The sequence below is a fragment of the Choristoneura fumiferana genome, chromosome 6 (assembly GCF_025370935.1).
Source record: "Choristoneura fumiferana chromosome 6, NRCan_CFum_1, whole genome shotgun sequence".
NCBI lineage: Eukaryota > Metazoa > Arthropoda > Insecta > Lepidoptera > Tortricidae > Choristoneura > Choristoneura fumiferana.
Genome location: NC_133477.1, coordinates 8152025 through 8168252, shown reverse-complemented (window position 1 = coordinate 8168252; position 16228 = coordinate 8152025). Strand labels below are relative to the sequence as shown.

At 34.6% G+C, this 16228-nt stretch overlaps 1 protein-coding gene across 1 annotated transcript in view; it reads right to left on the bottom strand.

The window, feature by feature from the left end:
- Nucleotides 1-16228, bottom strand: part of LOC141428961 (UNC93-like protein MFSD11) — a 29907-nt gene that overhangs the window by 13212 nt on the left and 467 nt on the right. The window contains exon 2 of the mRNA XM_074089045.1: nt 6221-6390. Within this exon, the coding sequence (XP_073945146.1) occupies nt 6221-6390 (170 nt within the window). The remainder of the gene's footprint in view (nt 1-6220; nt 6391-16228) is intronic.

The window sequence follows — 16228 nt, the reverse complement described above, 5'->3', positions numbered from 1 at the left end:
ACTAAAATTTAACAATACAAACATATAATTGTAGAATACTTGGTTCGATACCTGAACAGTTTCTAGATTCAAATAAAACTGAGTCGAATTGCAGTAAATTATGCGGAGTTATTCAACCGCATCACATTCACTGATATTCTTAATTAGTATTATTGCATTAAATTTATTGAGCCTACATAAATTTATTCTTTACCATATTTCGAAGCGAAGCATTCTCTTAAAATATCTAAGTATCTATTACAAAAAAAAATGATTCAGCTAATTTACCTCTAAGGGCTCTTACACATTAACACGATACCAAATCGCGCGCGTCGGCATCTTTTTACGATGTGACGATTTCTAGTAGATTTACACGACACGACGTCGCATCGTAAAACTATGCCGCGTCGTAGTATGTCGCGATATCGTATCTTGTTTAAGTGTAACTAATAGTCCCAATAGATTTATATACCTTTTGCTGTTTACTTTTGTTTGCCTTTTGTTATTTTTTTAAATGAAATAAAAACTTTACCTATGTACGTTATACGTTGTATTCTATCTATATGCTTGGTACAAGTGATTAGGTAGTTACTTATAGGTTATACGTAAATATTTGTAATAAAGGACGTATTACTTGTACTATTACTTATTCTGTGGTATTACTAGAAAACATAACGATTTGTTATATAACTTTGTCGAGTCCTAGCTAGTACAAGTAAACTAGATTGATAATGTCCTTCGGAACTCAAAACACACGATCGGTTTTCTTTTTCTCTCATAAAATCTTCGCAGGAAAACGAAGCAAACCGACAAGTTCTGAGCGATGTTAACATTCTTGTTGTGCTGTAATTATAATCGTAAGACGTAAGTAAACCTTGAGTAACTTTAGCCAGCTCATTAATCTAGTTTACTTAATAAAATTACTATAAAGCCACAAATCTAACTATGTTAAACGATCCGACCGTAGAGTGAAAACCGACCCAACGTAAGACATTACAAGACTTACCTAACCGTAACCGGATGGACCGTTTCACTCGCTATTTTTTGTCGATTATACAGCTTAACACTTCAGTGTGAAAACCACATGGCAAATCCTTAAAATGACTGCTCGAGCTTGAGTCAAATCATTGTCTTTAGTGAGAGATGGTGCGATACGAACTTCGATTTTCGAGTATTGTAGTAGCCCCTCAGATTCTTTAATTGTACCACGTTGAGCAAAAAATATTATAATTAATAAAATTAATAAGTTTTTTTTTACATTTTAAATTTAAAGTTTTTTTAATTGTACCACGTTGAGCAAAAATTATTATAATTAATAAAATTAATAAGTTTTTTTTTACATTTTAATTTAAAATTAATAAGTTTTTTTTACATTTTAACCGTAGGTTAGTTGATCATCAGCTTGTTCCAGAAAAATCATTATACTCGTAAAGTGAACTCTGGCAGTTTTCCATTTCCTCAATAATAACGTGTCAAGGACCAGAAAATACGGAAAATTCCTTCTACTAAGAAAATAATCCTAAAAATCGCGTATTAGGTACCTATACGGAAAGTCAAAAACAAAGATGCGTCATTGAAATAGGTATCTCTCTCCAACAACATTTTTATTCAAACGAGCGGCTTAGCATGCAAACATGGTCGTCGAAATAACGGATAGTTGTAAAATCAACCACATTCCATCACCCATTATTAACAACACCAAATAGTAACTTCATTTAGTTTATCTAGGTACTCCTAATGTCTTAAAATACTTAACATAATGCTATTATATATAGTTTGTATGGATAGGAAAATTGGAGTCTTAAATATTGAAATTTTCCCATTAAACTATCTAAACATTTACATTTCTGTATTGAAAATATTGAAATACACTAGACTAGTTTGTATTACAATGATAGATAAGTAAAATGTTTAAAATCCTTAAATGTACCAAATCTGGCAGCTGAAGTTTGTTTACATTTAGTTAATTACCTAAACGTTACAGAAAAAAAAGATTACTTAAACCTATTAAATAAATAATGTAAGCTACTTTAATGAAACAAAATGTCAATCAGAAGCACGTCTGTTTTAATCATCACGACAATAACATCGTCAGTGAATAAATCATATTAAACGAGGCTAATCTTTTAAAAGTATTTTTCTTTTGTTTATCACGACTTGGTTTCATATTCACAATGTAACATGTAACATAACAGAGTATATTTATGCAACTCTAAAATCTACCTTATTTAAATTCGATTACTAATTTATTTAATGGAAACTTTTAGTAACATCGGATTTCCACTGTAGATTATAAACTTTCTTTATGTCTCCAACTTTTAGCATACCGCATGCACCACAATCGATTACTCTAATCCAAACTTAACATTGTGATAATCGTGAATACCTATTTAAATTCATTTAAGTATGTAGGTACGTTATTTCGATTTATTTGGGGGCACTGAAGTGCCCCCGCCAAGTCATACAAAAAAGCGGCACAGCCGTACCATCCTTTTCTTGAAGCAGTTCAGGCCATTTTCGACCCCCCTATAACTTTGTTTTGAATAAAACTAGAAGCCTGAATTTTCAGTAACCAAGCAGGCATTGTATAAACACGGTATATTTCAAATTTCATAATTTAATAATTATAACTAGTCAAAGTATCATAATTTTGTTACTCACTCACTGACTGACTGACCGATCATCAAAAACTTTAAGGCACTTCTAGCAGACATAGAACCTTCAAATTTAGAATACAATTAGTTTATAGTGTAACAATCAAGGAAAAACTAAAATATTTCGCAATTTCGGTCCAGTTTTCTAGATACACCAACTGCATAAATAACTTTGTAATGCTATATATATATACGTTTAAAATAAATAGATTGAATAATCGCAATATTTAATATAATATGTATTACTTTGAGATACATTGTGTTTCATGCGATGGCCAAGTCAATCACTTTATTTAAAACTAGCTTTTGCCCGCGGCTTCGCTCGCGTTAAATTTGGCGTAACATACATTTATTTTCTGCGATCCTTTTTTCGTGTTTTGATTGATTACATACGTAATAAATCATAATTCGTACCAACTTTGAAACCCTGTTTCGCTGGTTCAGGGGCGGAATTCTAGAGAACGTTAAATTAAAGTACTACTCATTTCTTTTCTCCGCGAGTTCAAACACGATGTAGGATTCTATCATCATCAGGCCTACGCGTCTGTTCCGAACGAATTTTGGCGTGTTATATAGGATTTATATAGGATTACATCCCCAGAAATTGTAAAGTTCCCGCGGGACATGAATTACTTTTTTAAAATATGCCCCGAAAATAAATTCACTTTTTTTATTTTGCGGAAAGTTTTCATCGAAAAAAAAAGTACCTAGTCTGTCAATCAGGGATAGTGTATCTTTCTATTGGTAAAATAATTATTTAAATCAGCTCAGTAGTTTCAGAGATTACCCCCAACAAACAAAGAAGCAAACCAATTATTTTTCTATTCCATGGAATTTTCTAAAAATCTTTTCCTGGAGCACCTCAGTATGACTTTAGGTCCATCTATGCCAAATTTCACCCTGTAACATGCGGAAACGGTTGTGTTGCTCTGAAAACGAGCTCTGGTTGAGTTCGAAACGTGTGTGGTAGTGGTGGTAGATGAATTTGTATGAATTTGTATGTATGTAGGTGGAGGAACTGCATTTACACACATTTCATGCACAAAAGTTATAAAGGACGGGAGAGCAAAGTAATTGTGTCAGTTCGTTTAACGTACATGTAAAATTTCGTATCTGTGCTATCAGCCCTTGAGGAGTTCCGTCATCAGCAGGCGACCCTGGCTGCAGCATCAGATGGTGTATATCATATAAACGCATTGGCATTGAAATTTAACAATCATGTAGAGTCTTTTGTGTGTGCCATCAATTTTTGAGGTGTTCCCTTCTACGGACCAGGATGAACAGGATGTCACTGCTAAATTATTATATTGTTACCAGATTTACATTACTTTGCCAAATCTCCAGTCCCTAGTTTTATTAGTTTAGCTTGTGCGTTTTCTGATTCAATTGGTAGGTATATAAAATTCTCTGTATTCATTTTATCCCGTGAGATTTTCAAAAAATCTTTGAAACAGTTTTTACCTGTTCGTATTGTCTACCTGCATGCTAAGTTTGAAGTCTCTAATATTTATAATTACGAAGTGAGGGCTACCTTGAAGCGAAAATACAAATCCCATTTATTCTCTTTTCTGTGGGAATTTCGGAAAATCCTGAAAAATATTTTTAGATGTTAGTATTATTACCTACTTGCATGTCAAATTTAAAGTTTCTAATAATGATAGTTACGGAAATAGGGTCATTAATTGGAAGTGAAAATACAAGTCTCATTTATTCACTATCCCGTGGGAAGTTCGAAAAATCCTTTCTTAGTGCGCGTCTACACCTATCAAGGAACACGTATTCCAAATTTCAAGTTTCTAGGCCCAGCGGTTTGGGCTGTGCGTTGATCTATAAGTCAGTCAGTCAGTCAGTCAGTTTCTTCTTTTATATATATAAGAAGAAGAAAGAAGAAGAAGATTACGTTACTGTTTTCATACTCGTTTCGATGACGGTAGTGTAATGGATAACATAAAATTATATTAAATACCTGAGACACTTTTTTTTTCTATTACAATCGAAAGTGCTCCTGATTCTGAGCAGGAAAACGAAATTTCATCCAAATCTTAAAAAAGTAATTTCAAAAACCCCAATTACTGCGGCGATGATTGCGATTTGCGATGATGCGTATGAGTAGACTATCGACACGTTGACCGCACGGCCTTCGCAATATGGTTTTCAACAATATAAAAGTGTGCTTAATTTCCGAGTAAGCAATTAATTATAAAAACGACACACTACTTTTCTTCAGATGGTTTATTGTTTAAAGAAAATATGTATATGCTGAAAACATATCTGACCGTGGGAATTCTGTAGTTTATGGACGATGAAGATTTCTCTCTTAGTCAAAAGTTTGCAACCTTTAAGATAACCCTGCAGTAAATCCCCGAGCTGATGAATTGTCGCCAAGGAAAAATCGCGTAAACATAAAAGTTACACCAAGTTCGGTAACAATATGCCTGTAAGTAGGCACCTACCTACATTACATGCGCAGAGAAAATACAACACTATCATATCATGAATAAACATGGATATAATTAAAAACCCAAATATAGGTAGATTCATTCACGATTACGTGTGCCGTGGTTCTTATTACAATGTCATTAATGGCTAATTTTGTCAAAATCACGCGTCTTCGTGGATGGCACTAGGTATACCAACCAAATAATTGATTAATTGAAGCCTGAGGTTTGATGCGTATTGTGTAATAATAACAACTCGTATTTTATAACTGTACTTTGCTTATGAACGATAAACTAGGCATTTTGATTAAGGTTATCCACAGACTACTTACTTAGGAATAGGTCAGTATTTACATACCTACTGTATCTAGTATTTAAATACAAAGTATGTAAAATCAGTTTTGACGCCTCTACCTTACGGTCATCAATTGTAATTAAGTAGACACTTAAAGGCAAATACTCATATGTAAATTTAACGTTATAGTATTATTAATTGTATTTTGTTGTATAGCATAACCTCATTCGAACAACAGCGCCATTTTACCATTATATGCATATAAGTTATTTTGAAGCAGCTACTGCGGCTGATGATGACTAAGGGCCGTATTTTGGAGTTGACTTTAACTCCCAAGTTAAGATGGTACCTAACTCCAAAGGTTAGATAGTCAAAATACATGGAATCATTAATCCAGGTTTAACGACTTATTATTCTAACTTTAGACGTTCAGAATGGCACAGCACAGTTGATGACCCGCGAATGTTAGCCGTCGTTAAGCAAAGGTTGAGTCTAAACCTTGCTTAACGGCGTCTAAACTTTAGACGAAGCCAGTACCGCTGGCTCCTGTCAGACAAGCAAACACTGGCCTGGCCTGTGTTGCATAGATGAGGCCTACTGGATTCATTTAATTCCTGGATTATTCTTGTGGCATGCACACGGTTTGTGTTTTGCACGCGGCTGGAGGTCACTGACTTGAAAAAGGTGCCGGCCTTTTATCTCTATTCCTGCCAGTGCTGGCAGCCAGCGCTGACTTGTCTTTAAGAACTGTTTATACGAGATCAATAACAAGCCCGCGCTGGCTGTCAGTGAAACTGGCAGCCAACACTGTTTTCGTCTAAACCTGACTTTAGTAATCAAGATATCGGACTTACAAGTAAGTGATAGCGCCGATGATCATGGCGCCGCGGGGCCCGGTGATGGTGATGACTGAGGGTGACAACCAGTTGCAGACAGCCAGCGTGGCGTAGATGATGGCCAGAGATGTGTAACCGTCGCCGGTGAACGAGGTGTCATCGGTGGATATGCTGTCGAGGATAGTTTTCTGCGAACAAGTGATAACGTTATTCGTTATTTGTTTCTAACTTTCTAACTGAATGCTTCTCTCATCCATTCATCCATTCATTCAAATGTTGACTGAAGTTACCCTAATTAAAGGGGTTTATATAGGTACATATGCATATCTGTTGCTATTAGTACGAACAAAAAAACAGCGTAGCTTTCGTTGATTTTTCAAGCTTGGATCAAGATTTAATCCCTCATCCTTTATAATATGGGCGAAGACGAAAAAGAATCTATATTACAATTTGGTTTCAAAGCAGACATCACGAAAATGTTGAACAACCAAAAAGGAGAGCAGTGTTCAATGCTTAAATACGAGTACCTACTGGAAAACTTAAGACAAACGCGCAATTTAAATCTGGATTGTGGACAAACCCGTCGGAATATTTATTAAAACAATCTAATTAATTATGTTGTTATTAATCAAAGAGATAACCTTGAAGTTCTATTCCAGTATCTATTCGATATGTCAAGGAGGAACAATATTTCACACGTAACAGCATGTTTAGTCTGACTTTATGTAAATAAATATTTACATTTACTCACCATGCACCCACTATGCAAATTATGCCATCTATCTATTGAAAACTAACTTTTCATTTCTATTATAAGACGTTACACCTCAATAGCTCGAAAAGGGTTGCTTTCTCCCTCGAAATCTGTGCGAAAAAACACTTTTACCCCGCTAGCGTAAAAAGTTTTTTAGGTACTTCTCATGCTCGTAAAGACTTCGCATTCATAGCCGGATCTAGGCGACATAAAACGTTTTACGCTTTAGTGCATAAAGTAAATTATCGTCTAAGATCAAAGCAATGATCAACAGACATGAACAAAAGTCTGTAAAATATAGGTGATTCGTTTTTTATAAACAAATTCATTTCTTCCACCACTATTTTTGTCACTGTGTTGGGTAGTAGGTATAGTAGATTGTACAACAAGAGCATAAAACGAGCCATTTTACCCAAGACGTTCATATAGCCACCCGAGCCGGTACGGCGAGGGTGGATAGACACGTCGAGGGGAAAATGGATTTAATGCTCGAGTTTTACACTCTGCTTTTCACTTCGATGGCGAGGAAATGAAATAGCAACAGTGAAAACAATTGTTCACACACTACGTAAAATTTATTTTTCATGCATTACTATATAATTATATTTTTTTAGTTTTAGTGATTTATTTTGATTGATTTTTAGTTTTATATAAATAAAAAATGTATTAAAAAAATATAAAGAAACTTCTTTGTGTGGCTGTTGACACCTAATTACCTTGGTCTTAGACGAAGATTTTATTTTATGCACTAGTGCATAAAAAGTCATTTTATGTCGCCTAGATCCAGCATAAACACCAACTTTACGAGCATGAGAAGTGAAAAAGTTATTAGTGAAACTCTCGACTGCGCTCAGGATATCTCTTTTGAACCAGTCGCTTCACTCGAGGCTCTCTATACAGGCTGTAATTTTGAAAGTGATCCAAAATTAGTGTTTCTTGCCCAGTTAATGCTGGACAATTATAATGCATTAACTCATTTGGCGAAATTAATCAGATAAAATGCGATTTCCATACATTATTGAAATTTAATAACGAATTTAATGTATTTAAACCGCAAATTTGTCCATATTGTCGATATTCTCCAGCATTAACTGAGCTAGAAGCACTAATTTTGGATCACGTTCTAAATTTCACCCTGTACCTATCTATATTAAAAGATGAGAATTGGTTCATAAGCGTTTGGATTTGGTAAGATCTTTTGTTTGGGTGATAATCAACCTTACAATACGCCCAATATTATTTATATTTATAACCTTCGCCCAATATACACCCACAGCATGACACCTACACAATATTAATACTGGCTGCATATGCTTACACAACAGCGATGCAAGCCAAAATATCGCATAAACCCAAAAAAAGGAACATTGTGCAATATAAATAAAGCCAATGGCAGTTTTATATCCCTATTTATTTTATTTCGCAACTGATTACTGTCAAACTTTCGTATCAAACAAAATGTTACGAAACATTCAAATCAGTCAAGGTAATAAAAAAATATTTGATAAAAAAAAAATATACATTATTTTTAGGTGACGTAAAAAAATAAACGTATATGGCCCGAAAGACATTAATGCACGGTCGTATTGCATAAATATGCATGCACCGGCCGTACGGATAAGTCTATAATGGAATTCACCATAGTTCAAGGTTGGGGAAGCCAAACATTTATGATAATATCATTGCATCAAGCCAAAAACGTATCGTTCTAACGAGCATTTTAGATAGCAGCAACATTAGTTACAATATTTTAATCACTTTTTTGGCTTTGTTATTTCGTATCTGAACATTTCTAGGACATTTTATGTTGGAAGAGTTTGATTAATTGGGTTTACAACATAACGAATTTATCGTACTTAATAATGCAGATAACCTAACCTACAAAAAGTTGGAAAAACCCCCGACTTTGTCGCTTCAAACTTCAATATCTCAAAAACGGCTGAACCGATTTTGATAAAACCTGTCTAAGAACCATCGCTAGAAAACCTGCTTTCAATTAAAAAAACAGCATTAAATCGGTCCACCCGTTTAAGAGCTACAGTGCCACAGACAGACAGACAGACACACACACAGACACATAGACATACAGACACACATAGCGGTCAAACTTATAACACCCCTCTTTTTGTGTCGGGGGTTAATAAAATATTATGACGCAACTCAAATTCCAAACTTAAACTTACCTATTATTAAGTGACACGATCATCATTATCTAAAACATGACAAATGATATTGAAACAACACTTTAAATCAATCCTCTTGACCTACATATAAATACAAACATGGCCTTGATTTTATCGACTTCGGCAGATAAAACCTAGTAGGAATATGTTAAAAGCACTGAAGACGATCTGCATCATAACGATCAAATATTAAAAAAGACTACCTATTCTTTTTAACAGTCCTTTTTAGACTCTGGAACTCTGGAGACACATCCATCCTAAGGTAGGTACTAAGTAAAATTTTAATCATATTTACACTGTCTCTAAGCATAGGTACACTGACTGAACAAACATTCTCCTATGATAGTCAGAATGTTCATTTTACTATACGGTAACAGGTCAATGTGTTGTTAATTGAAATCCCAAACATTCAAGTCATTGACAATTTCATTAATAATGCCTTTGTTATGTCAATGCTATTTAACACCATGAGCGCCTTGAATTATTTTATACCAAACTAATTGGAACAGGAGGGTCATAAACCGATTATATATAAACCACCTTGCAAAAAAATAGTGCACCTATGGTTTTTCAGATTTTTAGGCATTGAAGCTTAGAAGCTTACTGCTTTCATGCACATAAAATACAAAAACCATAGATGCCCGTTTTTTGCAAGGGGGTTTATTATATATATACGAGTATGTTATACACACAGGTTTTTGTTAATTAAGTATACCCTTTCTAATGGCACCGTAAGTTACTCGACTTACGCACGCATGCACATAGGTAGGTACAATCTTTCGTTCGCATCAATTAGTACTTACACCAATTTCACGCGAATTCAAAGGTCTTCAGTTATACAATGCGTGAACTACTTTTAAATCTGTCAGTCGTACCATTTATAAAGAAGCGACATTAATACGTTCTAATGCTGCATCGGATTGTGCAACTATTGCATTGTTTGGGACTTCCCGAACACTACCATAGCACTTAGTGGATATTACCTAACTTCGCATTTGCCAACGTCACATGGGAAATGTAGATTATATACATACCTACATGGAGGTAACCACATGTTTCAATGAGACATCAAGATAAGATAACTATTTTTCTTGAAACATTAACCTTGAAGTACCTACTCGTAAGTTGAATGACTGAAATTAATGAAGTTTTAATAGTCCAAATCCGCTTAATTAGCATTGAATAATTCCGTGTACCTATCTGATAAATCAAGCCCAATTCCCATTTTTACTCCAAATTCATTTAAATAAAACGATAGGTATCTATTATGAACTTGAAACTTCCCCTGTAAAAGTACAGTCAACTACAAAGAGATGTATCCAAGTTAATCTTACAAAATGATGTATCCCTGCGGATGCCATAATTAAGTAGCCATAGAATGTGATGTGACAAACATGGTATCCACGAAACCTGACAGAAACATGTATGCCTCTAATGTGCAGTATTTATGTATCCCCCTACATTTCCCCTGAAATGTATACTGACAACCTTAATCTAATATCTATCCACAAATTGTGACAAAAAATATATTCATTCAATGTTCCAATCCAAATTATTGTAACCATCTTTGAATTCAGAACAGAGACCAAAGGTTTTACCTTCTTTTAGGTAACCTGTGGATTTACTTTAGGCAGGTCAAAGAGAAAACAAAGGTCAAACTTGTTGTGTTAAAAGTTAAGTAAAGAATACGAATGATTTACTATACATATTATAGGTTAATATTTCACCGGGACATTGATCAGACGGAACATGCAAAATCACCATTGTGAAAATACTATCCAAAAATGTTAAAGATAGACCAAAATATTGACGAGTCAAAGACAAAGAGTATTGACGGGGATTGATTTATCAAGTGAAATTCTCACGGACGTGATCCAAAAAATCGACTCCAGTACTAACGTCTAGACCCGACACGAGGTAAGAATATAGAACTAGTTTAATTAACAAACAATATTATTCTCGTAAGTAATAGTTTCGGCCAAGTAGGCGAGTACCAGTCAAACATGTGAGTACAAAAAAACCGTTGCACAAGGTATGACCGACCATCACAAATCTCGGACGATGATCTCATTTCTTGTTACATAATTAAGTATATCTTACATCCATGTCAATAAACTTGATAATATACACCAACAAATGACAATCAATAAATAAACTGTGTTCTTCTGATAACTTTAAAGTGCATGAAGTGTAATAATGTCACTGCGGACTTTTTGATTTCGAAAGCTTTATTGAAATCACTTTACCGTTACACGGAATATAGCGTATAAATTGTATTGGTTTGCCTTATTGAAGATTATCAAAAATATTAATTCCCATTTCATAGTATTATACTAATTAGTAGGCTTTTCTTCAATTAAGAAAGCAGCATACAAAATAAGGAGCCCTCCAGCCAAACTACCGCAAGCTTAAAAGTTTTGCAATAGTAATTGTTCAATAACTTCTTTCGCAACTGACTTACTTAATGGAAGTTTCTTAAGCTGGCTACAGATGATCAGTGTCTTGACAATCTTGGTATTTTTAGGTGCCAATACGGAAGCAGGAAAATCTTGAAAATAGTTGACAAACATAATCAACGAATAAGGTGGGATATATATGTAAGTAGAACATGTCGATATAATAACACATTAAATCAGGTTATCCTGGGTATTGCGATTTGCGATATAACCTCATTTACAAAAACGTATCTAATCATTACAAATATAACAACTTGTTAACGGTAACTACGGTGAATTTTACTAAAACTTACTTAAGCATCTTATTTTGTTTTGGTACAAGATGCGCGCACACGTCATGATCTCACTATGTGTCAGACTCAATTATCTTAACTGTTGTCTTTACCTATAGGTAAATTAGCTGTTGCCCGCGACTTCGTCTGCGAAGAATCTGTGTGTCGCTATACCGCGAGAACTAGGTAACGCATTTTTCCGAGATATAAACAATCTTATTTACTTCTCAGGGTCTCAAAGTACCTATCTCAGTTCAGCGGTTTAAGCGTGTAGAGGTAACGAATAGACCGACAGAGACATTAAGGATATAAAAAAATATAATATCGGTAAGGATTGAGTAAAAAATATATATATAATTTACAACGACATTAAACCAGGCTTTCACAACAACGACAAGTATCATAGATTGCGTAGCTACCGAACTAGTTATAATGTGATGGATTATTCGAGGCCCTCAATGTATTGTCACCAGGGTGATTTTACTTCGATAAAACACCGCGAAATGGACGTCACACGTCAGCATGCGGCAGCGGCGACTCGTTTTATTTGTTCGTTGCGTGCATTGCCGGTACCCACTGTGCCGCAAGAGTCTCGGCCGCTCAATGAACAGAGAACATGCTCGTCGCTCCGCTGCCCACTGGCCATCTAGTCCGGAGCCTTAGGAACGATAATTTTATATTCTTTATTTTTTTCTAACACAACAGACGGAAAAGCGGATATGAACGCTACCTGCTTCATTATCATGCCGCGCACACGTTAATGTTGCGGACAACGTTCACCCAAGTCGTCAGTCCTTGCGAGTTGTCTAACGATGCCGCCGGGCGCCGAGAACATGCCGCACAGAGGAGTATTCGACCCCGAAACTTGGTCAAAATTATTTAATCCTTTTATTTTAACAGAAATGGTCAATAATGCTTATTTAAACACTTATCGTACATGTCTGGTACCTAGTAATCTTGTTTGATACTTTTTTGTTTATTAAATATATTTAACATAAAAAACATTCGAGAAAAAACAATTTTATTGAATAAAAACCCTAATAATCAAACAAGCTGCGCGGGTCAACTTAACGATTTCCAATCTAATTACATACAACATACAACTATTATGTTCTTGGACATCTTCGGGACCTACTTGTAAGTTATAAGCCAACTCATCCTGAAAATTGGAATGATATTTAATATTCTCTATTTAAGCAACTGTTCATTGTTTTTCAAATTACGTATAAATGAAAAAGTTTTTAAGTAAAAACATACTTTGTGCTTCAATAACGCGTAAACGACTGCACCTGACCTGAACAGATAAACCAAGCCAAATTTCAAGTTTGTGAACCGGAAGTAGCCGGTTTTTCGTTTACAGCAATTCGTATGGAAACACCTTTTTAATGACTGTATCTTTTGGTGGCGTTAAATAAGGGTCATAAGAGACGGACAGACAGACGGCCAACAAAGCACAGACTTGAAATACTAGGATACTATATACTATATTTCAAGTCTGTGCAACAAAGTGATCCTATAAGGATTCCGTGTTTTCTTTTTGACGTACGGAACCCTTAAAAATTCTGATAAATACGTTAGGTACGGTACTAAACTTTTTACCGCCAATGTCACATCACGACCAAGTGCACGCAGTCCACGCAGAGCGGAATAGCGACCGACATATACACAATATTAGATTAAAGATCAATTTCAATTCAATTCTTGAAAGTATATTTCTTTCCATCGATACTAATCGAGTAATCGATGATTCCGCCAACGCCAAGGTTGGAAAAGACAATCGGTTAGGCGCTGTTTGGTAGCTTCTTAAAGTTCAATATTATGGTTTATTATTTATTGATGATGATGATACTCCTGGTAGTGGAAAGGTTTTAAACCTATTTGTCTGTTTATCTCGTCTGGTTGTTATCGCGTCTACTCGTAAGACATAACAAAAAAATTAAAATTATAATTGATACTGTGGTTTCGTTTTTTTTTGTAATCTACATGTACAGTCAGCAGCAAAAGTGGATGAGCGGTTACGGTGCTCAAAATGATTTACACAACACACGACTCTACTGCCAAAGTAATAGAGAGTGTTTAGACCATTATGAGCACCGTAACCGCTTATCCACTTCTGCTGCTGACTATGACGTATGAGTGTCTAACTAACTAGTCTAACATTTATATAACTTATTGTAATTACAATGAAAAATATAAAAATATCGTACATTAAACCCTTCTATACTATAAGCGTCCTGTAACGCAGCAAACAAGTATAGCACAGCCAATACGCGTCGGCATGTATGCTATTTATTACGTTGAAGCACAACTTTTATCTATTATGAAACACAATTATGTCCGTCTGTATGTGATAACTACCTATTTACCTAAAGCCAGTGTTGCAATGAACGCGAATAACCTTTCACAAGTACTATTTGATTTGACATTTATAGGACACCTCCGCACGGTTAATTTCAAGGTCGTCGGTAAAATGGCTTATTTGTAGTGGAATGTAGTCCTTTCTACTCGTGTTCTAGTTTTTGTTTTACATAATAATGAGGGTATTATTTATTGTTCTTGATACAATAAAAAAAATACACTGGTGTTGATACTTTGTCACCCATATTAAAATAGCGTGGCTACACTAATTCACTAGCCGATAGATAGGTACTTTTTAAATCTATTCTATTCAATATAATAAAAGAATACCTATGTTTGTTTGGTTGTAGGGTGTGGTCTCTGGAAGTACTGACTTGATGTTAAATATTCTTTCACCTTAAAAAACTATGCTATCCTCAAGTAACACAGGCTAATTTTTATCGCGACGCAGACTTAGCTAGAGTGGTGAATAGATAGTTTGACAAAATTACATGTGTGTGGGTTATTTTGAAAATATTTTTTTTGTAAAATGTTTTAAAATGTTAATGGTTGCGCATCATCTTCTTCATAACGATGGTTTTTACGAAAGTATCATCAGAGTAGAATAATTATTTGTTCTAATACCCAGTGACCCAAAGAAGAATGTGTAAATTTAAATTAAAAAAAAAACTTCTGTGAACTATACAACTTAAAAGGGTTTATTGTGAGCATATATAGTTTTGAAGGTATGCAAAAAATAAGACTTTTTATTTAAGTACTAATATCTTTTCCTTATTTCAGAATCTACAATACTGGAACTGGACTTCAAATTTAAAAAATACAGAAAATGTTTCTGTCTATAGATTACAGATTACCTACACGGAAACTTAGCGAATTAAATATAGGGGCCCAATTGAAAGAATAATACAACTACTAAAATATTTATAATATTTTTCATTTGCTCCATTATTCTGGTATTTTTGTTTTAGTTCAAATGGCTTTTTTTTAATGTAAAATCCAGATTCACTGTCTCCAAGGCGAAGAATCAAAGCTGTACTAATCTTTTATGATAATTTTAACCAAAATGCAGTACAGAAGATAATTAAATTATAATATGGTTGATTCAGTTCAGGTTCATAGAATAGACCTATCACTCTTAAAAGGAGTAGTCAAATGGGTCTTTCCCATAGACATTTTTTTTATCATGTAGGATAGTAAATAGGTAAGGTAAGGTATAAGTAATGGTAAGTAATATAGGTAGTACACTATTGGGTATAATTACAAATATAAACATTTACCTAATAAAAACAATTGTTAGTAAGTATACCTACTAAAAAGCCGTGGTGGCCTTGTGGTTTGACCTATCGCCTTTCAAACAGAGGGTAGTGGGTTCAAACCCCGGCTCGCACCTCAAAGCTTTTCAAAATTCATGTGCGGAATTACATTTAAAATTTACCACGAGCTTTGCGGTGAAGGAAAACATCATGAGGAAACCTGCACAAACCTGCGAAGCAATTCAATGGTGCATGTGAAGTTCCCAATCCGCACTGGGCCCGCGTGGGAACTATGGCCCAAGCCCTCTTGTTCTGAGAGGAGGCCTGTGCCCAGCAGTGGGACGTATATAGGCTGGGATGATGATACCTACTACATGTTAAGATATACAATTACTAAACACATTTTTCAAAAGTACACCAAGATTGAAAATTACTGAAATTACCCCTGAGATTGTATGTATTGTAAAACACGTTATTGTACATTAAAACACATGAAATTAAAAGCAAACAGGAAAATAAGATGTACAAAAGCGAACTTATCCTTTAAAGGGAACTCTTCCAGTTAACCTTTGAACAATTGACAGAATTGTTTAAGCAAGTTTGGGAAAAATGTGTTTATGTTAGTAAATCTATTTTGTCCATTATAATTTAACAGTTAATTATTAGACCTAACCAACAGTATGAATACAAAATAAATTTGATAAGTTAAGTATATCAATTTAATACCGATGGCAGGTACCTACACAGAAG